The 25,279-nt window shown below is 51.7% G+C and overlaps 8 protein-coding genes across 8 annotated transcripts; 6 read left to right on the top strand and 2 right to left on the bottom strand.

Moving 5' to 3' along the window:
• Nucleotides 1-71: 71 nt before the first annotated feature.
• Nucleotides 72-2,275, bottom strand: N7498_006857 (transcription factor domain-containing protein; the record flags this gene model as incomplete). Its single annotated transcript, XM_058453919.1, has 2 exons — nucleotides 72-1,433; nucleotides 1,496-2,275. The coding sequence occupies 2 exons, from the start codon at nucleotides 2,273-2,275 to the stop codon at nucleotides 72-74; spliced, it is 2,142 nt and encodes a 713-aa protein (XP_058306168.1).
• A 728-nt stretch (nucleotides 2,276-3,003) lies between these two features.
• Nucleotides 3,004-5,127, bottom strand: N7498_006856 (putative copper amine oxidase; the record flags this gene model as incomplete). Its single annotated transcript, XM_058453918.1, has 3 exons — nucleotides 3,004-4,110; nucleotides 4,171-4,747; nucleotides 4,799-5,127. The coding sequence occupies 3 exons, from the start codon at nucleotides 5,125-5,127 to the stop codon at nucleotides 3,004-3,006; spliced, it is 2,013 nt and encodes a 670-aa protein (XP_058306167.1).
• A 666-nt stretch (nucleotides 5,128-5,793) lies between these two features.
• N7498_006855 (Amino acid/polyamine transporter I) lies at nucleotides 5,794-7,581 on the top strand (the record flags this gene model as incomplete). The annotated part of the gene is made up of 4 exons (XM_058453917.1): nucleotides 5,794-6,020; nucleotides 6,085-6,161; nucleotides 6,225-6,723; nucleotides 6,777-7,581. 4 exons carry the CDS (start codon nucleotides 5,794-5,796, stop codon nucleotides 7,579-7,581), a joined length of 1,608 nt encoding a protein of 535 aa, XP_058306166.1.
• Nucleotides 7,582-7,633: 52 nt separating this feature from the next.
• On the top strand, nucleotides 7,634-8,822 carry N7498_006854 (alpha/beta fold hydrolase; the record flags this gene model as incomplete). Its single annotated transcript, XM_058453916.1, has 4 exons — nucleotides 7,634-7,638; nucleotides 7,828-8,197; nucleotides 8,245-8,595; nucleotides 8,649-8,822. 4 exons carry the CDS (start codon nucleotides 7,634-7,636, stop codon nucleotides 8,820-8,822), a joined length of 900 nt encoding a protein of 299 aa, XP_058306165.1.
• A 725-nt stretch (nucleotides 8,823-9,547) lies between these two features.
• Nucleotides 9,548-11,054, top strand: N7498_006853 (histidine acid phosphatase; the record flags this gene model as incomplete). The annotated part of the gene is made up of 4 exons (XM_058453915.1): nucleotides 9,548-9,874; nucleotides 9,924-10,193; nucleotides 10,231-10,832; nucleotides 10,895-11,054. The coding sequence occupies 4 exons, from the start codon at nucleotides 9,548-9,550 to the stop codon at nucleotides 11,052-11,054; spliced, it is 1,359 nt and encodes a 452-aa protein (XP_058306164.1).
• A 2,125-nt stretch (nucleotides 11,055-13,179) lies between these two features.
• Nucleotides 13,180-15,043, top strand: N7498_006852 (MFS transporter; the record flags this gene model as incomplete). The annotated part of the gene is made up of 5 exons (XM_058453914.1): nucleotides 13,180-13,356; nucleotides 13,448-13,877; nucleotides 13,939-14,717; nucleotides 14,778-14,876; nucleotides 14,939-15,043. The coding sequence occupies 5 exons, from the start codon at nucleotides 13,180-13,182 to the stop codon at nucleotides 15,041-15,043; spliced, it is 1,590 nt and encodes a 529-aa protein (XP_058306163.1).
• A 967-nt stretch (nucleotides 15,044-16,010) lies between these two features.
• N7498_006851 (uncharacterized protein) lies at nucleotides 16,011-16,922 on the top strand (the record flags this gene model as incomplete). The annotated part of the gene is made up of 1 exon (XM_058453913.1): nucleotides 16,011-16,922. One exon carries the CDS (start codon nucleotides 16,011-16,013, stop codon nucleotides 16,920-16,922), a length of 912 nt encoding a protein of 303 aa, XP_058306162.1.
• Nucleotides 16,923-22,647: 5,725 nt separating this feature from the next.
• Nucleotides 22,648-24,519, top strand: N7498_006850 (amino acid transporter; the record flags this gene model as incomplete). Its single annotated transcript, XM_058453912.1, has 4 exons — nucleotides 22,648-22,902; nucleotides 22,969-23,161; nucleotides 23,235-23,990; nucleotides 24,041-24,519. The coding sequence occupies 4 exons, from the start codon at nucleotides 22,648-22,650 to the stop codon at nucleotides 24,517-24,519; spliced, it is 1,683 nt and encodes a 560-aa protein (XP_058306161.1).
• Between the last annotated feature and the right edge of the window lie 760 nt (nucleotides 24,520-25,279).

Raw genomic sequence — 25,279 nt, 5'->3', positions numbered from 1 at the left:
CCTTGAGAATTTGTAACCAATGCTGGCATGGCTATGTACGGAAGCGCCGGCAACGTCAGATGAGGAATCTGTCACAATAAACCAGCCATGACTCGGGTCAACGCCTCATCTTCAGCCTGAATCGCATCTAGAGCACTAGGTCCCCGGCCGCCGTCAGAGTGAGACATCCCCATCTCCATCCCGGTCGCAAAATTGGTGCCGGCTTGAGAATCAAAGTATAGCCCACCTGCAATCTCGAAGAAACTACTGAGATCCTCACAGCCATTAGAATCCCGTTCACCAGCTGTACCGGGGGAGGGTGGCCAGAATGTCCCAAGGGATGGCTGAGGAGTGGGGATGTCGGATGTTTGATAGAGGCTGGGGACATACTGAGTGGACGGCGATTCCACAGCTGATGAGAATGGCGAAGAGTCCAATATACTACGTGATGCGATGGGTTTGGGTTGAGAAGAGGCTTGAGGACGGGCGCCGGAGGCCGCATGAGGGTCAATCGCCGCATGTGAAGCGCGACTGTTATCAAAGGGTGATCTTCGGCCTTGATGGCTCTGCCATCGCACATTCAGCTGAATTCGCTTGAGACTACGAATGATCTTCTGCAAACGACGAGAGGAGCGGGCGCGAGTCGCTGAGCGGCGCACCATATCGACCGCAGTGTAGAATTCAGGCCGACAAGTCTGGCTAAAGCGCGCCGGGGCATGCAATACGGCCAGAAATAGGGCGGCAAGGGCCGATATCAGGAAGTAATTGAAGGGCTCAGGCCGTTGGAAGTAAATGTCCGAGAGACGGCTGAAGTAGCCTAGCATATGAATCGTGCTCTTCGCCGTCTCCACGGCTGTAGAGGCGCCGGCGACATCATCTGCGATACGCTCACTGGTGAGCAAATTCTGCCGATAGACGAGGATGCGAAGCTGGTTTGCCTGGAGAGCCAGAAGCACCTGAAGCATCATTGCACGATCAGTTTGTTCCGATCCTGCCGGAGATCGCCAGTACGGATCGAAACGCAATTCGCGTGGGATGGACCGCACCCATTCCTGGACTTGCGCATCCAGATAGGCACATCCTTCTGAAATAGCTTCGCGCGACCGATTCTGCCAGCTAACGACCAGGCCCCAGATTTTGGTGCTGAGACGGGCATAGGAGATCATGCAGGTCAGATAGGGTGTCGAGTGTCCGGGCTCAGGCAAGTTGGTGTCCATGTCCGAGTCCTGGATGGCAAAAGGTAAGCCTGTTCCAAATGACCATTTCCTGTCCAGCACATAAATGCACCAAAAGAGCCGACTGGCCCACATCCATTCCAATGCACCGGGAAACACGCCTCCGGCTTTCTGCCATGTCTCTTGGCAGTGCAGGCCTAGTTCCATGCTACCACGGGCTGCCATGCCAGTCAGCCGCCATGATATGACCTCATCATCACGGTAGGAGTGAAAGATCGACTGTAGCAAATGCAATCGTATAAGCGAACGGTGACCCAGGAGAGAATGAAGGATACACATACCAATAAAGTCAGAATGAGAATCTCCTTCATGTCCACCTCGGCAATTTTCAACCGACTAGCAAACCGGTCTTCAACACTATCAGCCAGTTGGGCCGCGCGCTCACTCCGTCCATGAGACTCGACCAGAAGCGCAGTAGCTAGAAGAACCTTCAATACTTGGATGTCGCGCGCATGGAACCAATCCTGATCCGAGTCTGGCCATGGTTGATCCGATGCGTTGACAGACGTGGGAGCTTGAGAATGATAAAACTCGACCGCGTATGCACGCACACTGGCCAAATCAACACAGGGGTACATAATGCCAACAGTATCCTCATAAACCTGCACCAAGCGCAAGGTCTCCTGCAGCCCGAGACCGCTCAATGAATCCCCACCATCCAGCGCCTCATTCCGGTCCAAAGGTGCAGGGCTGTGAGCGGCGGTCGATAAGTCAAGGTCCTCGCCATCCTCATCACCCGCATGGGCGTCATGGCTCTGCGCTTGGGACAAAGGCCTGGATCGCCGATTCAGTCCAAATTCGGCACTTGTGGGGCCAACATAAGTAGGGGACTTGGGAGGATTCAGAATCCGATGAAGGGACCCGGGTAGTCCGCTCGCGGAAAGTCTTGACGACGGAGCAGGGCCAGCCGATTCGAGTTCAAACAGACGCGCGGAAAGGGATCGCATTCCTTCCCTCAGAGTCTCGAGCTGAAGATCCACACTTTGTAACTGCGCATTCACCCTGAGATAACAATTAGTCACGAGGGATACAACTGGCGAACGACTGCGGGGAAGTGACATTCTGGTCATCCAGGGGACGGACACCACGCACCGATCATCCTTGACTTCGGCCCCTCGCGTTGACCCAGCTGGGCGAGAAACGGGGTAGATACAGGCGATTTGGTCTCGCGTGCATCTCATGCACGTCTGTCCCCCGCTACATTTTAGCTTGCGGCGTTTGCATTCGTTGCTAGGGCCAGTTAATATAAGTCAGGTTCAAGAGTCAACGGAGAACCCAAAATCAGACATACCAGGCGACCTGCGTGTATCTCCCCCGTTTGCGTGGCGGCTGAGCAGATGAATCGTCGTCCGGCCTGGCAGAGTCAGAAATCATACTTCAGGTGCAATACCGGCGGAGCTCGAGATACGAAGGTCGAAGTGTCTTGAAGACAGTGTAGAAAGAATGAGGGCGAGCGGAAACAGCCTTCCGACGCAGATAAGCGATAAGCGTGATTAATCGCGACTTTTCTCCACCCACTTCATTCACTTCACTGATTTCTCACGATTCTTACGGTGTGCAGCTACTCGAGATGGGAAATTGCGCGAGAGCTGTTGAGTACAATTTTTTTTTATATCTTGGAATCCGCAAATTCAAGATACATACTACGGAGCCATTAGACAACTTGAATCGAACCGATTGCCTCACTTCTCGCTAGCTGGCAGAACTTCGCTGGAAGAACTCCAAGGCTGCATCATCACGGTCATTTCACCGGCATGCAATTGCTTAAGCCTCTCAAAATTACCCGCATCTAAATATGTGCCTTGTGGCAACATTCCGAGTCCGCCAGTCGTGACGATCCATTCTTGTTGGACGGAACATCGAGCGAAGGGTTGGCGACGAAGAAATCCGCAGGGCGAATCATCAGCTGGAAGATCTCCACTGGCATAACAGGCCAGTCTTCTACCCTAGGATTGTGGGTGATGCCAAATGTGCTCCAGACCACCACATCGGTATCTGTGACGGCGTCGCCTCGACGAACGGCGTCGGCTACACCTTCGACCTCGTGCTGGCTCTGCAGAGTATACCGTCCTCCGGCGTATAGCTCACCGTCGCAGTGCTTGGTTACCCAGACATGATGCTGGGCAAATTGAGCCCGCCGTGCTTGGACCGACTCCGGGTCTGCCAGTAGCGTTTGAGTCGGGAGCGGGATGAATTTGTACCCGACGGGATTTCCGCTGACGGGGTTCCTCTTGTGTGGGTTGACCATTTTGATGGTGCGATTGTATTGCGGCGCCGCATCGACCCAAGAGGCACGCTCGACGGTCTTCTTTGTGACCTGATAGAAGTTCCCATTGGGGTTGGTGACGGCATTCATAGGGACGGGATGGGACTCTTCCACCACAACGGAATTGTTCTGCCCGTCAATCGCAGGATCGATGCGGATGCAGAAAATGTGCTGGTGGTTCTGTGCCAGGACACCACCACTCACGACGTTGCCGTATTCGCTGACCTTGCCAGCATCAATGTTCACAACGTTTAGAATACCAGTCGCGCGGGACTCCACTGTGATGCCGCCGGATTGATCGAACTTGTACGCAAAGATGTACTCGTAATTGGCCAAGGTGATGATGAATTGGATAACCAACTCACGGTTGCGTGTGACAACTGCACGGCCAGTACGCCAGTTGGAGTGCTTCCAACCGATGCCGTTATCCTGTTCGTGAAGACAGATGGCGTTCGGCAGAGGCTGGGCAGTGCCATCGGCCTGGGTAATAACGGCATCGAAATATTTGATGACACCTAGACAGTCGCAACCCAATGAGAGATTATTGGCCATGTTACCGCCGCCGCCATCTCCGAAGTCAAAGGCCTGTTTACGGTGGAACGGCGGTCGCGGATCGGCATAGGGGACGGTCTACGTAATATGCGTTAGTTTGAACTTGGGCGGCTCATGTCCAGACATATAAAGACATACCATTTCACTGATCGCCAGACGATGCATGACGCTGCGACCATCATACCAAACATCATGGATGGTAGCGCCTTCACGAGGGTTGAATGCCACCCGGAATCGCCACTTTTGCCACTCTACAAGGGACTCGTTGGTGACACGGAAGGACGGGCCCTCTGGCTGCACAACGTTCAACGGCTTGAGGTCCTTGCGAGTTCCTTCGGGGAGGAGTTCTGGCACGTACTCGGACGGCTTGCAGTGTCCGATGATATCCCGATTGAAGGTCTGTTCCAGCAGTCCATCGCCTTTACCGCCTGTCGCAGGCCGGTCAACGCGAATTATCTCCTGTGTGTGCGCGTCCATCACCGGGATCACCGGCAGAGGAAATGAGTAGAAATTTGAATCCGCATTGCCCGAACGCTTATCCCGAGCAAAGCAAAGGCCCTGGAAGTATCGTCGGTTCTCATCGGTATGGTCGAGACCGCCATATGGCCACGGCTCAATAACAACCTCGAACCCTTCTGGCAGCTGAAACTCTGCGAGAACCTGCTGGAACAACGGGGAATTCATGCAGCGATCCACCAGAACGTCGAACTCGTTTCTGTTGAAAATCGTTAGATACATGGCCGTGTTATACGGCGAGCGCTCTTACAGTGTCAGGCTGGCGTGATGCTGCTTGCCCACAATCGTGTGGTTGACTCGTGTCCGAGAGACCACGTCCACCACAGATTCATGAAACTGGGGGATACGGTCAGCGCCAATCACATCATACTGGCACAGCGCCAGACGTGGTGGCCGGGGAGTCGTTGGGCTCAAGCGACCGGCATGCTCGAGATCTAGGAACTGGACGAGCTGCGCTTTGGGCGGCTCCTGCAGAAAGATCTCTCGGAAGTCAATAACGGTATTGGGGTGAGCGTCCTTGACGACGTCGCGGGCCAGATTGGTCTCCGCTGCGGAGAGGATAGCGAGTGGGTGCGCCATATTGCGTAGATGTGAGGCGTGAGATGTTGGAGCTGGAGACGAAGTTATTTTAAATAACATGCACTTTCAAGTGCTCGGTTTCTAAACCTTCCGTTCCGAATTCCGAGAATCGTTGTGGGTCCACCTAAACTCCACCCGTGTCCCTTTTTGTTTTTATTTTTTTTATTTTTTAGATATTACCAAGCCAAACCGAACCTTTATCCATATCCCAATCTTATCTTCCCGGTTTGGTGTCTCCGTAATAACTAACAATAATGTGAAATGCCTAGATATCTTGTGTCTGTCATAAAGATTGTAGAACATCTTCGATGTCAACTTAAAAAATGATAAGAAAATGTCTATCGCGCCTTTCCGGAACGATTTCCGCGATAGAATGCGGGGAAGGATGATGCCCCTCAGAGACCAAGGGCCAGTGAGTGATCCTGTCGAGCCACGGAACGAGCTTACTTTGGCGAAGAAAGAAGCCCCTGCGGGATTGGGGTCAACGGGCGCTCCTATTCCGGGTATGCAGTGAAGAAGTGCGGCCTTTTACCGTGCTAGAGAAGTAGACAGCCGTATGGCCCACCACTTTGGGCTATATAAGAGCGGCTGTCAAATTTCGTGGATTCTCGGGATTTGAACCTCTGAAAATAAATCATATACACCTGTGTCGAGTTGTGAGCACCAATGAACACATTCTTAGAGCCAGACATCAAGGCAGCCGCCCCAGAGAAGCCCGTCAGCGATGAGGAACAGCTGGCTGCTCTCGGCCATGTGCAAGAGCTTCGTCGAGAGTTTTCCTTGTGGTCCATAGTATGCCTTCAGATCTCATTGATGGCCACCTGGGAGGCTCTCTCCTCGGTAGTGTCCACTGCTCTGACCAACGGTGGAGCACCCTGTCTGTTTTACAATTAGTGAGTACGAATGTCAGCCTTGCACGTCCTGGAGGACGGATGTTGACTGGCTCTTTGAACCTAGTATCATTGCCTTGGTCGGCACAATTTTCGTCGTTCTCTCACTGGGCGAGATTGCTTCAATGTATCCAACGGCAGGAGGTATGAAAACATTTGAAGCTGGGTTTGCCTCCTTTTCCGACCACCTACACTGACATTCTCCAGGCCAATATCATTGGGTCTATTGTCTCACGCCTGAATCTTATCAGGCCACAGCGGCTTGGTTCACCGGCTGGATCTCCATCGGAGGTCAGATCGTATTCACTGCGTCTGCTGCCTTCGCCGCCGGGTTGCAGCTGCAAGCCCTCATCACTCTCAACCACCTCGATACTTATGTTCCAATGCGATGGCAGGGGATGCTCTTCTATTGGTTGGTCCTAGCATATTCGACCGCAGTCAACATATTCGGATCCAAGATCCTGCCGCATACCAACACTGCAGCTGGTAAGCCTGTCATCTGTTCAAACATGCGCGTGCGATGGCTGAGTGAAACAGGAATCCTTCATGTGGTGGCATTCATTGCGGTCGTGTGCGTACTAGGAGCCATGTCATCTAAGCATTCTGCAGCCTATGTCTTCACGGAGTTCTCGAACACCAGTGGCTGGGACAATGACGGGGTATCCTGGCTCGTTGGGCTATTGAGCACCGTATACCCCTTTCTTGGGTATGAGACCCCCCACCGGCTCGTGAGATCGTATAGCTAACCAGATACACCAGATACGATGCCGCCTGTCATTTAAGTGAAGAGCTTCCCAAGCCATCACGAAATGTCCCCCTCGCCATGGTGGGGAGTGTTGCCATCAACGGAATCACCGGCCTGGTATATGCGATCGTCCTGCTTTTTGCGCTGGGAGACCTGGGGAGCCTTCTGGAGTCCAAGATCGGATTCCCTTTCATGCAGCTCTTCCTGAACGTCACCGGCTCGCAGGCAGTGGCATCAATCCTGGCGCTATGTATTACCTTGATCGCTATGGCGGCCAACGCCGCTGGCACGACTTCGACCAGTCGTACAGCATGGGCATTTGCACGCGACCGTGGCTTACCAAGCTCGACATTTTTCTCGGTGGTCAATCCGACGCTGAGAGTACCCGTGCGAATGGTGCTGGTTGTAACATTTCTGCAGATGCTGTTGGGCTTAATATACCTGGGCAGCACAACGGCATTCAATGCCGTGCTCTCCATGGCTATCCTTGGCATGTATGCCTCTTATTTCTCGCCCATCCTGTTTATGTTCATCTATGGTCGACGGTCATCCGCCTCTACCATGCGCGAAATGGGAACCGGCGTGTTCAACTTGGGTTCACGGTGGGGAACCGCGGTTAATGCACTCGCCATGTTTTGGTTGGTACTGGCGATGGTGTTTAGCACATTTCCGACCGTGGAGCCGGTGACAGCAGATAATATGAATTACTGCGTAGTGGTCACCATGGGCTGGGTCGTAATCGGTGCAGTGTATTACTATCTGTTCGGCGGGAAAAGACGGTTCACCGGCCCAGTGGTCCAACTGGCTGAAGGCATCTAAGGTAAAACCACGTTGAACCTCGAGGACAGCCAATACATAGCAGGGGCGTTGCATGCGGTTCTTATTTCCCCGACAGTCCGCGTTTTGTTATGGCCCATTGCCCCGCACTTGGCAAGTGTTGGCGCCGCTCCTCCGACCCTAACTCCGCGGAACTTCGTGGGGACTAGCCAAGAGGCAGGGGAATATAAATATCGGACCGAAAGCGCGATTGACGAGGGACAAGACGTAGTACTTGAAATTGCAAAGGCTCACAATGCCCAATACCAAGACCATTAGAGTCCCCCATTTGGGAGGCATCGATGCCGCCTACCAGATGCCCTGGGAGTACGATCGCAGTAAGCCCACGGTGGTGCTGGTGAATGCATTTACCACTTCCTCCGAGTTGTATCGGGAGCAGTTTGAGGACTCCGACCTGGCCGGCCAAATGAACCTAGTGGCTATTGAGATGCTAGGTCACGGCCAGACACGGACAGCTCGTGAACACTGGACTTACTGGGATACGGCAGAGATGAACCTGCAGGTTTTGGACGCCCTGGGAATCGATCGCGCATTTGTTCTGGGAACAAGCCAGGGCGGGTGGATCACCGTGCAGATGGCGCTTCTGCAGCCAGAAAAGGTACCATGCGGTTGACGGTTTTCTAGGCGCACAGCTAATCATTTCAGATCATTGGAATCATTCCTCTCGGTACATCCATGGACTGCGAATCGGAGCGTAGCCGACAGCTGCAGTGCTGGGATGGCCCGGCAATCGTGACTGGCTTCGTGAACCAGTGGACGAGCGACATAGCAACCCCGGACTTTGAGCCCGACACCGCATATTGCGACGCACTTATTGATGTTGGCTTCAACGACTGTTCAACCGAGAAACGCGACTTCTGGCGGAAGACCATGAAGGATAATTATCGCGGTGACGATGGACGTCGACGAATTCGCATGGCGGGGATCAACCTGGCTGAACGAGGCGGACTGCATCTGCGGGTTTCCGATATCCGTTGTCCAGTGCTGTGGCTACATGTACGTTCCTGTCTGACCATCTCTTCCCCCGGGGCACAGCTAACCGGCTACAGGGGACTGAGGATGCCGTGTTCTCCGTGGCCAATGCCATGGAAGAAATTCAACTCTTTACTCATTCACCGGATGCACGCTTGGTGCCGATAGAAGGGGGCGCTCATTTCCTCGGTTCCTCCCACCCCACGGAGGTCAATAAGGCACTTGCGGATTTCGTCAACAAGTATAAATGAATCTCCCACCATGGGGTTTCGTCTAAGTACCAGCGAGGCATTGGAATGCTTAGCCTGCTCAGCGTCGCTAGCAAATAGCAATAACATTAAAATGGATGAGTAAAGATGAGTGTGAATCGAATCTACACAACGTTGCTTGGTATTTAATGGAGAAAAGAATCAAGAAAATACAACGGATCCTTTAGTACCCAATTCCGAAGCGAACAGAAGAGAGAAAAAACAATTCGTTCATACCATAAGCTCGTTAATGGAAAGTCTATCGCCCTAAGAGCATAGGTCAGGGAATAGCATTGCCGGCAGGCCAATGAAGTGAGGCGAGGGTCGGTCTATCTATGGTCTGCGCTCTTCGTATTTTGCGCTAAGGACGCCTTCGGCGTGCTTCATTGCCTCGGCGTCTAGGCGTAGAACAAAGGTGCCGCGTTCTTGTGCACGGCACAGCCAACTTCGGTTAGAAGTAATGTGCAAGTTAGCGATACCAGAGTATGCTAATCAAGCAATGGTATACTATGTATGATCGGACATGGAAGTTAAGGGCGTATTCGCAAAATTGGGAAGGCAAAAAGAAGAGACGCGAAACTGTGGATGCACGTGTTAGTTTGCCTTGCTGCCTGAACGTCGTGTTGGTGATGCGCCCCCACGAACATTCAACTTCGATGTCTCTGCATCCATATCTGGGAACCATGACATTTCCACTCATTTGGACGTCTTTGTTTGACCCGAGTAAGATGTTTTCCATGGGGGTGTCCCTGATCACCCCTGCAAGCTCCACCGTGGCCCCTGAGGACACCTTCTATCCGCCGTTGGATTCAATATCGTACATCACTGGTGGTGCAGGCCTTTCATTCAGCGAAAAATTCACTGCTCCTGCCGAAGGACCTGCATCAATGGTGTCTGCAGCTTATGATTACTGCGCTATGCCTCATCCCCATCCAGATCGCTATCAGCCTCCACTACCAGTGCAGAATCGCTCAGTGGAGGCGCAATTGGTCTACGTGGAGTATATCCAACGACATCAGCGTCGTACAGCATATAACATCCTCCCGGGAGGCGAGGTTGGTCAATTAATCCATGAATATTCAGCAGTCCTGACCCCATGTGTAGGATCAAACTTATAATTGTGACAATGTTCATCCCTATCTTTACGCCGAGCCAGCAGCTGGCAGTCCTTCTTCAATTGAAGCACTTGCGGTCTACGCCCAGACGTACTCGGATCCCACCAACCCCTTTATAATAGACTTCGTCAACGGCTCCTGCCAATATCCGCAGCTTACTCTTGGTGGTATCTTGAATGGATATCAACATGGACGAGACCTTTGGGCAGTGTACGGTGACTCAATGAAGCTCTTACCATCTTCCCCCGACACCCAAAAAGTATGGTTCCGATCGAGTAGCTCGCCACTAACCCAAGGCTCTGCCGGGGCTGTCCTGCGAGGGATTTTTGCCCAATCATCGCGAGCCGTTGCCCCTACACCAGCAACCGCCTGGCGTAGACACAGTCAACCAAGTAATCTCGTGTCAAGCTCGCTCGAAATTGCTTGCGAAGATCCAATCAACAGACGCGTGGAAGGAACACCTGGAAGTGACCAGACCTCTTCGCGCCCGACTTGCGCGCCTTTTTCGCGCGAACATGACAGAATGGATGTCTACATTCGATCATTTTGCCGATAATTTTCAAGCGAGATTGTGTAATGGATACCGATTACCTTGCAGTCGGTCCGACCCGTTGTCTTGCGTCACTGAAGATGAAGCCGAAGTCTTTCGAGCAGCTGACTGGGAATGGAACTATTGGTGGCGTCAGAACCAGAATGCCTCTCGATACATTCAGTTGACGGAGGGGCTGTTCCTGAAAGAAATTGCAGAGCGTCTGAAATCTACGTCTCAACGAACACTCGGTCGTGTCTACACCCATAGCTTTGTACATGATGGCGACTTGGGGCCAGTGCTTGGGGCTATGGGTATCCAGCGGCTCCGGTGGCCAGGAATGGGATCCAACATGGCCTTTGAAGTCTGGTTAGTACATGCATCCGACCTTTTCTATCACCTCGAATGAGACTTGTGGCTTACTGAAACAGGAAAACCAACGAACATCAATTCTTCGTCCGTGTGCTATATGGTGGTCACCCTCTCCGAACGGTCCATGGCGACCTGGAGTGGGTTCCGCTCCCAGACATTGTGACTCAGCTCATGGTCCATGTGCCGGACGACATTGTTTCTATGTGCAACGATTCATAGGTGATGTTTGAGTTGATCCGGTACAAGCCGATTATCCTACGATCTGATCCGGAGCACAGATGTTACGGTCGCATGGAAAATAGCTAGCCACAGATCGGCAAGCATAAAGCTCCAATGCGCATAACACAGCAGCCAATGAATCTTGACCCGCTTGGATAGGGGCTAGCACTGGCAAACCCGCGGTTGCCGAGAACATGCTTAATCGATGCTGCTGCAGTGCTTATAACTACTCTTGATCCGAAAACAAGCAGCATCGCTCGAATCCATATCGATTCAGAACAGTTGAGCTTGTTTGTCTACAACCCTCAGGCGGAGGCCCCGCTGGCTTGAATACTGCTCCGTCGGGCTTGGGCAGACTCAATGGTCCAAATCTGCAACAACGCCGATGTGCACTGCACGGTCGCAAAACGGCATGGTCATGTCTGCAACAATGTTTGATAATTTGAAAACCGAGGACGCATGTAGGGTTTGTCTTCCTGGGATCGATGCATTAATCGCTAATAGCTTATCTACGAGCAAACATGAGGATGGCTCCAAGCCACATTGATCTGGAGTGTGCCACTCCCGTAAGCTGCGCAGGGGCACAATGATGGCACTCATTCCTAATTTTCAACCCCTTGATAGAAGACCCGAGGTTTGGCTGTTAAATCGGATAGAACGTGCGAGTCACCGGCAAGAACGATCCTTGTGCTACGTCTCCAATCAGGTTGCGGTATTGATTTCCAAACCTATATCTGGATCAAAGGGGAATCGGCCCGCGATGCCCCTGTTCGACTGGTTGGTAACGGCACTGGCATATGATATGCATCGGCCTCAATCCCGATCACCCCCAGCAGTGATAACTTCATATGAATAGACGCATCCGCATGCCGCTGGTCATAGACCACTGATGTTCTATGATCGGGAACTCTGCTGAAAATTTCCCCGCGACGTAGGATGGAAACCAGGACCAAGCGAGAGCCAAGAAAACCACGGCAGCAAGGCAAAGATTGCTGTTGGGTGAATAGCCTCCAACTTCAGCTGGTAATGTGAGTAATCAGCGCTAGTTCGTAGAGTCCTGATAAGGTGGCGAGGAAACCCAGTGGGGTTCAAGCGACCACCTGGGCAGCCACTTGCCCTTCCAAGATTATCTTTTGATGGGAATCAAGCCATTTGTACTGAGCAGAAAGTACCAGATAAGGACTTAGACGGCGCGGCGCTAATCCCAGAAATACGCAAAATAGAACTCGGTCTCTTTCCGTCAAGATAGTCAATAAGAACGTTGTAAAAGAAAAGGGATGCCCAGTTGCATAGAGCCGGGGGTTTTGACGAACCGTCGGTATGAATCTATCTTGAAGGGAACACCTACCCCAGTATTCGCATGGTAGGACATGTCGCGTGTGGGAAGTTTTGTGGAAGCATTGCATATGTAAAATGGCCGACTTATGAGCAAGAACAGGGTCGCGAGTCGGAGCTGACAGACAGCTCCCTAGTTGCGGATAAGTAATCATCAAAGACCCGGCGGAGTAAAGACACGATTTGGGGCTCATGTCAGGCCACTGAAGTAATTCACGGCAAAACCGGGGAAAAAATGCCCTGGGAATTCTTACAGTTGATGATGACTACTACTTCGGTGACTACAAGCTAGCTCACATAACTCTCACTGAAGGCCCGAGCAGCTAATTCCGAGGATAATCGCACGAATCAGCCGTCGGCCCCTTCTTATCGGCCCCCTTGATTTGTCTACCCCCCGGGAAAATGAAAAGCAATCCTTACTCCTTACGGTTAGACACGAAAAGCCCATTCCCACCATTTCCGGCTTTCTGGTTGGGCTACCGAAGTCAGTCCTGCCACGGGCCCCCCTGGCATCCAATCAACGGTCGGCGTGGGAAGGGTGTCTTCTTAGCCTGCTTCGTCGTGAGGATGGCGGGTGAAATGCTAAAAGTAAAGGGGACCGCACGAATGAAATGAGAGGAATTTGACGCGAGACAGACTCGCTCGCTAACTGTTCCAACGATAAATAAATCAAACGCGAGTCCCCTCTTTCCCCCGCTTCAGCGCTCGTGCTTCTTCGATTTCGTACAATACTTGTCCAGGTCGACCCTACATCAATCTTGGAACAGATCGCACGTGGCCTACAAAAGATATGGACGTTGAGCAGTCCGCAGGGACATTGGCCTCTCCCGATATCGCCGACAAAGACAAGAAGCCGATTGACCCTTCACTGGACGAGGAGCGCTCGATTGAACATGGAGAGAATGACCTTCTGGGCGGAGAAAACGTGGACGCCGTGTTGGCAGCTAAGATGGGCCTCGTTAATGACGTGAGTTTCAAATCCGATTTCCATATCGGACAAGCTTGTCCTTCTGGTAGATCGTGGACTGAGCTTGACTAATGATCCTTGAATGCTTTAGGCCATCGATGAGATCGGATTCACCCCTCACCACTGGAAGCTCTTCTGCCTCAACGGGTTTGGATACGCCGTCGACTCTCTTATTTTGCTCATTCAGTCCATCATCTCTACTCAAGCTCGAAAGGAGTTTAGACCTAGTTATGCCACTGGCCTGACAATCGCTGTTTACGTCGGCATGCTCATCGGTGCCATTTTTTGGGGATTCTCTGCCGATGTTATCGGACGACGTTTTGCCTTCAACGTCTCTCTTTTTGTCTCTGCAGTTTTCACCGTTGTTGCGGGTGCTGCACCATCCTGGATTACCCTGGGTCTATTTGTTTGTCTGAGTGCATTCGGTGCCGGGGGAAACCTGGTGCTCGACACCACCGTCTTTTTGGAATATTTACCGAGCCAAAACCAATGGCTACTTACACTTATGGCAGCTTGGTGGGGTAAGGCACCGCATCTTGATAGATTTGCCTTGGTTCCCTTGCTAATGCTCTCCTGACATAGGTCTTGGTCAACTAATTGCTGGTCTCTTTGCCTGGGCCTTCCTTCCCAATTTCTCCTGTGACGATGCTGCTACGTGTACCCGAGCTAACAACCAAGGCTGGCGCTACGTGTGGTACGCTTCGGGTGCATTTGTCTTTGTTCTCTCGATTTTGCGCATCACCATCATCCGGCTCCAGGAGACGCCCAAGTTCCTTATTGCTGAAGGGAAAGATGCAGATGCGGTTCGTGTTCTTCAATCCATTGCTAGCCGATACAACCGCCCTTGCAGCCTTACCCTTGAGCGGCTGGAAACCTGTGGACCCTCCAGGACTCATAAGACGGATGCGGCCGGACTGACACAACGGTTGATCTCCCCGAAGGAAGTAGGTTTCCACCTTAAAGGGCTTTACGCGACTCGTAAAATGGGGCTATCAACTTCCTTGGTCTGGTTTTCTTGGCTTCTGATTGGGTTGGCATATCCCCTATACAACGTGTTTTTGCCCACCTATCTCGAATCGCGTGGTGCAAAGGTCGGGGAATCAAGCCAGTACATTACATGGCGAGACTACGCCATCAACAACACTTGCAGTATTTTCGGTCCTATTTTAGCGGGGCTCATGTGTCGCTCACGCTGGTTTTGGGGTCGCAGGGGAACTATGATTATTGGTGCTTTGGTGACCATGGTTTTCTTTTTCTGCTACACTCAGGTGCGCACTGCAAGCCAAAACCTGGGCTTTACGGCCGCAATCTCGTTTTGCCTCAATATCTACTATGGCACGCTGTACGCGTACACGCCAGAGGTATGAGCATTCCAAATCCTATTTTATTCTCGTGCTTTGAAGCTTATGATCCTCAACCAGGTTTTCCCTTCTTCCCACCGAGGGACTGGCAATGGAGTTGCCATTGGACTTAATCGAATTATGGGCATTATCAGTGCAGTGGTAGCGGATGCCGCAAATGTGAGTCCCAGCATCCTTTGCTCTGAATCGTGTTGTTGTTCATTTACCAATGCCCCAAACAGACAAACACCCCCGTTCCGATCTATATCTGTGCGGCGCTATACATTGTCATGGCCGTCGTATCTGCTGTACTTCCTTTCGAGCCATACGGCCGGCGAAGCAGCTGAACGTCTCGGATACGAGAGATTTATCAGGCAATGGCACAAATCCAGATCCTGTCGAGAAGACGTTATTCTAAATATGGCTCAGATTCCAGACTGAATAAAACAAGAGCTTTCATCTCAATTCTGCTCTCACTACCCTTTCTCTCATAAAGGGCAGATCAGAGAGATTCTCTCTTATTATCTTCATCTTTATTCATCTTCCAGGGATGAGTTACTACGCTGCAGTAGTAGCCTATCTCTACGGAAGGGTAGTATTTCTCTCTATGAATATTTGTCTTGAGGACAGCCCTGCCGCATAGGGACCTTTAGACATTTATTCATCTCTCTTATCTTATATACTACCACTTCCGATAAGCAGGATATAAAGCGCCTCGAAGAATTCTTCACTCGCGACGAAATTACAGTAGCAAGAGAGGAGAAAGATAAGAAATATAATAAGATTGAGATAGAACTAATAAGTAATACTAAAGAGCCTAATAAATTAGAAAAGGAGATTACGATAATAGGTGATATCAAGGATTAGGCTGTTGGAAATTGGAGCCCTCATCCTAAGGCGCCAATATCGGTCGGCATCTCTCTGCCCCGATGGCTGCTGATTGGTCAGCTAGGCCCATGAGGTTATTGGAAATGGGCACCCGTATATGCAGGTTCCTCATCTATATCGCCTTCTTTGCTTCTTTTCAGGGGGTTTCCCCATGGACACCGGGCAGCGGTGTAGGAGAACATTTTTGTATGCATTTCTCTTAGAAAACAGTTCTCAGGGGTAGGATATAAATATCCCCCTGAGAACGAGTAGAAAAGACAATCAGAATTTACCATCAATTACCTGTCTATCTTCTTTTCGTCTGATTATCTACCCCCTAATTCTCAACAGGTTATGAGCCCGGTTGTCTGAACCATAGACACCGGATACCCGCCTGGTTTACCTCACCTCTGAGAGGCCCCCCGGTCGTATAGATAGCATAGCATTATGCCATCATCGACCCGTGCTAAGACGGCTAATGCTGCAGCCACAACCGCTGTCGCTGGAGCATTTCCGCAACACCTAGTTCCACAGACGTCGTTGAGAACGCTCGTGGAACCCGAAGACGATGGACCAAGCGCGCAGATATCGCGCGAAACGGCTTATAAGCAGCCGCATGCACCGGACAGCGCTCAACAGCAGCCTAACGGACCCTCCGACGACGATGACCCGTCCTCCGAGGATGATGAAGACGACGGCAACGACAGCGATGCTGAAGAAAGAGACGGCTCTGAGGATGACGATCCTCCAAGGGCCTCCAGTGCCCGCAGCACATCCTCAGCACGCCGTCTAAAGAGCCGGTCGCCTATCCTGGGCACCGACATCCCCAAGGATAGCAAGAAGCGCATTAAGCACGCATTCCGTGCTATCAAGCGCAGTAGAGACTACGCACGGGTAGAGAGACTCACCGGCGCGCCCACCTATCGTCAATGGCGAGAAAACATCTCCGCAGCCCTCGAACAGGATAGCCTGATGAGCATCCTCGACGGCACCATCAAGGAACCCCCGCAGGACCACGACCTTCGATTCGAATGGGAATCCATCAATATCCGCGCTGGAAGAGTCCTACTAAGCACTGTCTCAAAGGAGATAAACAAGGACCTCGCGCAGTACTATCTACGGCCACGCTTCATCTGGAAGCAGATCAATTCTCAGCACTCCGTCTCAGACATCCAGACGACGCGCGACGGTTTCGACGCACTCAGACGTACGGTTATCAGCCGCTGCTCTGGAGTAGCAGATTACGTCCATAAGATCGAGCAAGCATGCGAATATGCGCAGACAGGACGCCCCCGGAACACCGATTGGGAGATCAACCGATGCTGGCACCTCCTTACCAACCTAGACACGCCTAGATAGAAGGACTGGAAGCAGAACTTCCTCGAGAAAGCCGAGGAAAAGAGACAGACCAAAGATCTATTCAATTTCCGTAAGATCGCACGAAAATTATTACTCGCAGAGACCAAAGAGAAACAGCCATCTCTAGTCTTCTCGACGAGCACGAAGAGCGGAAAAGGACGCTCTCGCAGGCCCCCTAACGGCCGCAGCGCCTGCGAGCACTACGGAAAGAGCGGCCATAATGTCGACCAATGCTGGAAGAAACACCCAGACCAGCGCCCACTACGCCCTCGCGGAAGCAAAAGCAGCGAGAGCACAGGCAGTAAGACTTTGAATCAAGACGATCAAAGCAAAGATAGCTTCCATGCCATGGCCACAGAGGTCATCAATCCCCCAAGCTACGCGCTGTCGACGGAATCAGAGATCCCGGATATGCTACGGTGGATCATGGACACAGCCTGTGACGAACACATAGTGTCCTCAAGCGATTTCTTTACCCCTGGAAGCACCAGGAAGGTGACCAGGACGGTCCGGATGGCTCTAGCTACTAAGAATGTCGACTGCATTATCGGCGACATCAAGATGGTATTACACGACGCCAGCCGCGAAGGACGGCGAGTGCGCCTACATAACGTGCTGTACGTGCCAGGGATCTACTATAACCTCATAAGTGGCCCAAAATTGGCTAACAGAGGCATCAAAGCCACGTTCGACCGCAGAAACCTCGCCCTACGGATAGAAGATGGCACACTGCTAGCCACTGGCACCAGGCGAGGACGTCACTGGCTCCTAAACGTCAAAGAGATTATGCAGGACGCTACGGACGTCCTAAATACGTCTACGGAAATGTCTACGGAAATGCTTACGGAATCCACGATAGCTGCCGAAGCCATAACCGCGCAAGACCCCAGAGATACAGTCATAGCACGCACAATCAGCGAGGCAGAGCGACAAGAATCGCTAACCTCCAAGCTAGATCGGTCAAGACCAAACGTGGAGACATAGCACCGCCGTCTCTGCCACCCAGGCATAAGCACCATCGCCCAAGCGGCCCAAACATGCGAGGGCATCGATATCAAAGGCCTGACGGTCCCGAAACGACCATGCCAGCCCTGCGCAGTAGGAAAAGCGCACCAGAGGATAAGACGCGCGATGCCGACCATCCCGCGCTCAACCAAGCCAGGAGAGCTCATCCACGTCGACCTCGGAGGAGGCGGCAGGCTATCGAAGGGCATCAACAGCGAGAGATACTGGGTGGCCTTCATCGACGACTACGACGGATGGGCCACGGTCAAATTCATCAAGCACAAGAGTTACGCGAAGTATGCAGTCCAGGAATTCGTCAAGGAATACGAACGGGACTACGAGACGACCATCCAACGCCTACACTCGCTGGCAGATATAGCCAGCCTCCCAGACCACCAACAGCGCTATCCGCCGCGCAGAGACACCATCGTGGGCTTCCAGAGCGACCACGGGGGCGAATTCATCAATGCGAGCCTACAGCAATGGGCAAAAGACAGGAACATAGCATGGTTCTTCAGCGCCCCATATATCCACCAGCAAAACGGCAAAATCGAGCGCCTAATGCGTGTCCTCGGCGAAAGAACCAGAGCTGTCCTCGAGGACAGCAAACTGCCCCTATTCCTATGGCCAGAGGTTATGCGCAGTGTCGCATTCACTCGCAACCTTCTCCCATACCATAGAAGACGCATCGAGGGCGTAAAATCCCCGTACGAGATCAGATACGGCCGCAAACCAGACATCAGCTTCCTAAGTATCATCGGCAGCGACGTCTATGTCGTCCTGCAGCAAGAGCAAATACGCAGGAACCCAGTGGGCCGACATCTCGCAGACCGCGCATAGATGGGCAAGCTAGTCGGCTACAACAGCCTACATAGCAGCGGCTACCGAGTCTACAGACCCTACCGAAACGGTCGCCCTCGGGGCACAATACACAACGTCCGCGATATCATCATCGACGAGGGCAGCGATTTTACCATCTATAGCAACCCCGACCTTCCTACCACCGATACGAGCGCGAGAACAGCCACCGAGGGCAAGGGGGAGGCACAAATGGGCGAAAAGGACAGCAGCGAGGCCATCGAGGATGAGGCTATTATCATTCTTGATAAGAGCGATGATTCCAGCCAGGAATCCGGCCAAAACACTAAAGATTCGAGCGATTCAGGGGCTGAATCGACAGAATCCGAGGCCTCTAAGAAAATAGCCTCTGTTCCCTACTCGGGACTAGCGCCCTATGCCCCAGCATCAGACGCATCAGCTATTTTAGCTATCTCAGCATCGCTGGCACCAAAACCGATCCGCCAGCGTCTCGAAACCTTGGCCCTAAGCACTACCATCACGAAATCCCTCTCGACAGACCAGCTGGCCGCTGGCAAAGCTACTGAAGGACTACCAGAGCTACCCGCACTGCCAGATCTATCGACCGTCGATACAAAATGGATAGACTCACCGCAGAGCCTCAAGGACGCCCAGAGATCGCCACTCTGGCCCTAGTGGCAGCGAGCTATGCAAGCTGAAAAGAAACAGCTGGAGATCCTAAACACCTGGGAAGTCGTTGAGCCACCTAAGAATGCCCGCATTCTTTCAGGAAAATGGGTATTCAAGCTGAAAACGAACGCAGACGGTGCCCCAATAAGGTTCAAAGCTCGCTGGGTCGCACGAGGCTTCATGCAGAAAGAAGGAATCGATTACGACGAGACCTTCGCTAGCACTGGCCGCTACGAAACGCTACGCGTCCTACTGGCCACGATAGCCATGAAGAAGCTATTCACAGCTCACGTGGACATCAACCTCGCTTACCTAAACGCGAAGCTCAAAGAACACCTTCTCGTCGACTATCCCCATAGCTTCGAGAGCGAAGCGCCCGGGAAAGTCTGCCGTCTATTGCAGAGTTTGTATGGTCTCAAGCAGAGCGCCTACAACTGGTCCGAGACTCTCGGGGAACTGCTAATCTCGAAGGGTTTCACCCGCTCAATTGCAGACCCTTGCCTCTACATCTCCAACCAGCAGGGGGTGCATGACTATGAGCAGCAAGATGCTAAACAGGACGACCGCGAACAGCAGGGGGTGGTCTATATATTCGTCTACGTCGACGACATGCTGATCGCGGCATCAACAGACGACCTCATACAGCGCACCAAGCGCTACGTCTCAGCAAAATGGTCCATCTCCGACCTAGGCCCTGCGTATCATTACCTAGGCCTCAAGATCGACCACCAGAGAAAGAGAGGCATCCTACACATCTCGCAGAAGACCTACATTGATAGGATCACTGCAAAGATAGCCACGGGCAACATGAAACGCCGGAAACCAACGACCCTAATGACCAAAGAGCTCCATCCACCAAAAGAAGGTCATCAGGCCTCGCAGACAGCCATCAAAACCTACCAAAGCGGTGTAGGATCGCATATTTATGCGATGATAGTGTCAAGACCAGACATCGCTTTCTACGAATCTGCCCTCTCAAGCTACCTCCTGAATCCCGATGATGACCATTTTGACGCCTTACAGAGAGTCAATGACTACCTCCACCACTCCAGCGACCTCGGAATCACCTACCGCGCATCGAAACACCCCACCGGGGGCGACACGGCCGCATCTACGGCGAGCATCGATGGCAATACTGGTAGAGAGGACGGAATAATGAGGGGATACGTAGATGCATCATTCGCATCTACGGTCGACCGGAAAAGCCGTACGGGATATGCCTTCTTCCTTGCAGGAGGGCCGGTCGCATGGAGCTCTCGCCGCCAAAGCTATATCGCCAAATCATCAGCAGAGGCCGAATATATGGGCATCTCTGAGGCTAGCAGCGAGGCTATCTGGCTACAGAATCTGATGCGAGAGATTGGCATTACAGGCCCCTCTCCAGCACTCATCGCGACCGATAGCCTATCCGCAATGGCCATGTCAGAAAACAGGAAGACCCACGGCCGGTCAAAGCACATCGACGTCCATTACCATTGGATAAAAGAGCAGGTCCAGACCTCCAAGATCGCCCTACACTATGTGCCAGGGAAACAGCTGGTCGCCGACGGCCTTACGAAAGCTCTACCCCGGGCGGCTTTCGAACAGTTCGTCAGACAGCTACAGCTTCAGAGAACACCGACAACGAGGTCTGACGGCGCAGCACGGGCCAAGGCGTGCTAATGGCACCTCCGGGGGTGCAGCAAGCATCCTACGAAACCAGCTACTATGCTGGTTGGCCAGAGACCCTGGAGACTCAACCTCTCCAGGACGAAAGAAGGCGATTCAACACCTTTCTACAAAACAGCATCTGTTTCCTATTCAGGATTAGTGCCCATCTAAGCGAGATCTGGTTAGACCAATCAGAAGACGCCATTTCATTACGTTTTTTCCCTTCAGAAACGAGAGAAGCCGAGGGGGTGTGTTGGAAATTGGAGCCCTCATCCTAAGGCGCCAATATCGGTCGGCATCTCTCTGCCCCGATGGCTGCTGATTGGTCAGCTAGGCCCATGAGGTTATTGGAAATGGGCACCCGTATATGCAGGTTCCTCATCTATATCGCCTTCTTTGCTTCTTTTCAGGGGGTTTCCCCATGGACACCGGGCAGCGGTGTAGGAGAACATTTTTGTATGCATTTCTCTTAGAAAACAGTTCTCAGGGGTAGGATATAAATATCCCCCTGAGAACGAGTAGAAAAGACAATCAGAATTTACCATCAATTACCTGTCTATCTTCTTTTCGTCTGATTATCTACCCCCTAATTCTCAACATAGGCTTCTAAACCTCAGCTACTAGAGAATAGTATATAGTTACGAGTATTAGGACGAAAGCGTAAATAGCGAGAGGATAATACTTTCGAGTATCACTAGATAGCTAATTTAATGCTTTTACTCCTTAATCTTACTAAGATTATAGAAAATTAAGGAGAAGATATAATAAGAATACCTACAATTACAAGAAGAATTTATATAATCTATGTAGTCAAAATGAATTTGCGGGGGACCGCAAAGGACCGTGGGGACCCGTGGTGCGGTCCTAACTACTTTCAAAAAAGACCAAAGACCGGATGGTCCGGTCCCGGTCCTTGCCGAGGTCTACCTCTACGGAAAGGTAGTAGTTCTCTTAAATATCTGCACTTAGGACAGCCTGCCGCATAGGACCTAAGGCATTTATTTATATCTCTTATCTATATACTACCGCTTCCGACAGAAACTATAGTCATGGAAAGAGGCCTTTACTGTAAAATAATACTAATATGAGGACCCACCTAAATGGGTTGGGTTCGGGTTATGCGGGTTCGGGTTATGCGGGTTCGGGTTGGATTCGGGTTGGCGCGGGTTTTGGCGCAGCCTACTTATCCGTGTCCACGTTAGTACCTTCCTAATGTGGTACTGCTTTACCCCGGACTGGGACGTTGACCCGCAACTTGCAAACCTAATGTTCGTTGGATGCGGGGAATCGCCCAGTTACAGGCGTGGAGTTGGTGAAGGCGAGAGTGCCCCCGCTACCACGTGGCGCATGGTCTATCTCCTCCAGTTACTGCTGCAGCAACTTCTGCTATCGCATTAGATGCTTCACTTAGATTCGGTTTGATCAGGCTGATTGCCCTAAATTAAACATTTCTTTCGAGCAAATTAAATAATTTATCGAATGGCCTCCAGACTATAAAAACCATCCCAGAACCCTCTTAGGCTGCGCACTCCCTGTTATCCCTTTGAACAAAGTCTATCACTGTGGTTAGTCAATACACACCATGGAAACCAGGGAGAAGTTCCTGCCCGAGGTCGTGCCTGAGGATAAGGTGCAGCCTACTGCCTACAAGGTCGATGGCGCCGGCCCCGTTCCCCCACGTCTGCGGGCTCTCCACGATTGCGATGTTACCTTTCATGAGTATCAGTACTATGCACGCCTGACTCGGGCGGAGCAGGAGGCGCTGCCACCATCCAGGGCCGGTAAAAGCCTCCTGGCCTATATTGTTCCCAATCTCCAGAAATCCGTTGCCCCGGAAGTCGAGATGATTGACCTCAACACATCCGATCGGGAGATACGCAGGCAGATCTCCGACGAGGAATAGGTGAATGCATCTCGTGCCCTTCGTTCTGCTACGGCTGGTGCCATCTTCTATCTCATTACCACCGATATCCTGGGCCCATTCGGTCTGCCTTACGCCTTCGCAACGACTGGCTGGGGCCCCGGCATCGCACTGTATACTGTTTTTGGTGCCCTGGCTGGTTTCTCCGGCTATTTGTTATGGGACTGCTTCATGGGTACGTTTATTATTTCGTCGCCGGTTCCTTAAAAAACCCCTACTCGTAGTACCTGGCGTTTTTTACGTTGCAGAACTCGACTCCTTCCAATTCCCAGTTCAGGCTTACGGCGATCTTGCATTTCGCATCTACGGGCCATGGTGCCATTACTTCGTCAATATCCTTCAGGCAGTTCAGCTTCTGTGTAATGTGGCTGTCATCATCATTTCCAACGGCGAGGCGTTGTCGCAGGCAGCCAAGTTCAAGCTGTGCTACGCTATCTGCTGTTTGGTGTGGGCCCTGGCTGGCTTCTTCTTAGGCCAGATCCGGACTTTGCAGAAGTTTGGCTGGCTGCCCAACCTGGCAGTATTTATCAATCTTGTCATCATGTTCATCACTATGGGTGCTGCCGCCCACTCAGACCCTCTATACTCCGCCTCAGCTTCCTCCGCCGGCTATTCGATCGATCCTAAGCTGGTCACACCGGTTGATGGAGTCTACCCACCTGTGCAGCATAGCGGTGGCATTCCAAACGCGGGCAACTTCGGTGGCGCGGTTAATGGGATGATGCAAGCTGTCTATTCCTATGGTGGATGCATGATTTTCCCGGAGTTCATGGCAGAAATCAAGCGCCCTCGCGACTTCTTGAAGGGTATGTGGGGGGCACAGCTCTTCATCTACGTCTGCTATATGGTTTATGGCCTCTTCATGTATGGATATCAGGGGCAGTATGTCCAGACCCCTGCATATCTGGGTATTTCGCAGTATGGTCTCAGCACGGCAGGCAACTCGCTCGCCATTGTGAGTGCCCTGATTGCGGCAACTTTATATGGGAACATTGGCGTCAAAGGTAAAAGACTACATACCCGGAACTTGCCCACAAATGAGTCCTGCTGACAGTACCAAATCACAGTCATCTACAACAATATTTTCGTCGAGTTTTTCAAGGCTCCTCCGCTGTCAATCAAATCCGGTATCCAGTATACTGGTCTATCGCCTACGTTGTTGGCGCCGCAATCCCCGATTTTGCCGGTTTCACGGGCATCGTTGCTGCCTCCTGTATCCTGCAATTTACCTACTCTATCCCCCCGTTGCTCCACGTCGGCTTCAATACGATGAGAAATGCTGCAAGCTCAGAGCCAGGATTTGATGTGGCCACCGGTCAAGTTGAAGTTCAGGATCGAGGGTTGAGTCGGTGGATTCGTGGGTTCTTCGGACGGCGATGGTATCTGAATGTTTTCAACCTGCTCTACGGAATGGGTGCCCTTGCCATGTGCGGATTGGGCTGTTGGGCTGCTATTGAGAACATGATTCTGATCTATGCGGTCCCACAACTGAATGCTTTCGGCTGCACGTCCCCGCTGGACGCCTCCGCTTGAACAATTCTCAAATTTTCCTTTCTGGACAAGAAACCTGCCGTTTTATAGAATGGTTTCAGGCCCAAGAAGCGTATGTACGCAGGATAGGAGATTGCCTCCTCTACAAAGCTCTTCCATTTGACGGTGATTATAGCCGTGTTCATAAATTGATTCCTCTTTACTCCCCAGGTGATATATCGTCTTGAAAAACTTTTTATCTGTTTCGTGAGGGCTATTGGACAGCGATTCAATTGGGCCCTGTCAGAATTTTGGTGCATGATCTATGCATTTATCCATGCTACCAAGTCAACATGGAAACGTCCTTTCTGCTATCTCTGACCACCTTTTATCTGAACTTACTACAGCTCTCTCTTTACCTGTCATATTAACTATGCTTTTCTCTCAATCAGCCTGAATTACCTCGGGTATTAGTGGCTTACCCCTCTTTGTCGGATATGACCGGATGACACACACCTACGTCAAGGAAAAAAGCTCATCTTTCTGTCTATAAACTTAGCTCCAGAACCAGACTGAATATAATAAGAGGTTGCACTTAAATTTACCTCCCCCTACTCCTTTGTCTAATAAGCACAGGCCAGGGAGACATCTTTCTATCTTATCTATCTCTCCTCTGTACTTTAGCTTAGACTGTGCCAAAACCCGCAGGCGAGTTATGATCTTCAAACCAAACCCGAACCGGCGCGGGTTATGGGTTATAGATTAGGAGATTGATACTACCACCCCCCTTCCTCCTACCAACCCTCCCTGCCTGCTTTTCTAG

This window comes from Penicillium cinerascens, assembly GCF_028974065.1.
Source record: "Penicillium cinerascens strain IBT 15544 chromosome Unknown contig_9_segment0_segment0, whole genome shotgun sequence".
Taxonomy (NCBI): Eukaryota; Fungi; Ascomycota; class Eurotiomycetes; order Eurotiales; family Aspergillaceae; genus Penicillium; species Penicillium cinerascens.
Note: the sequence above shows the minus strand (reverse complement) of the source record. Positions and strands in the feature narration are given on the sequence as shown.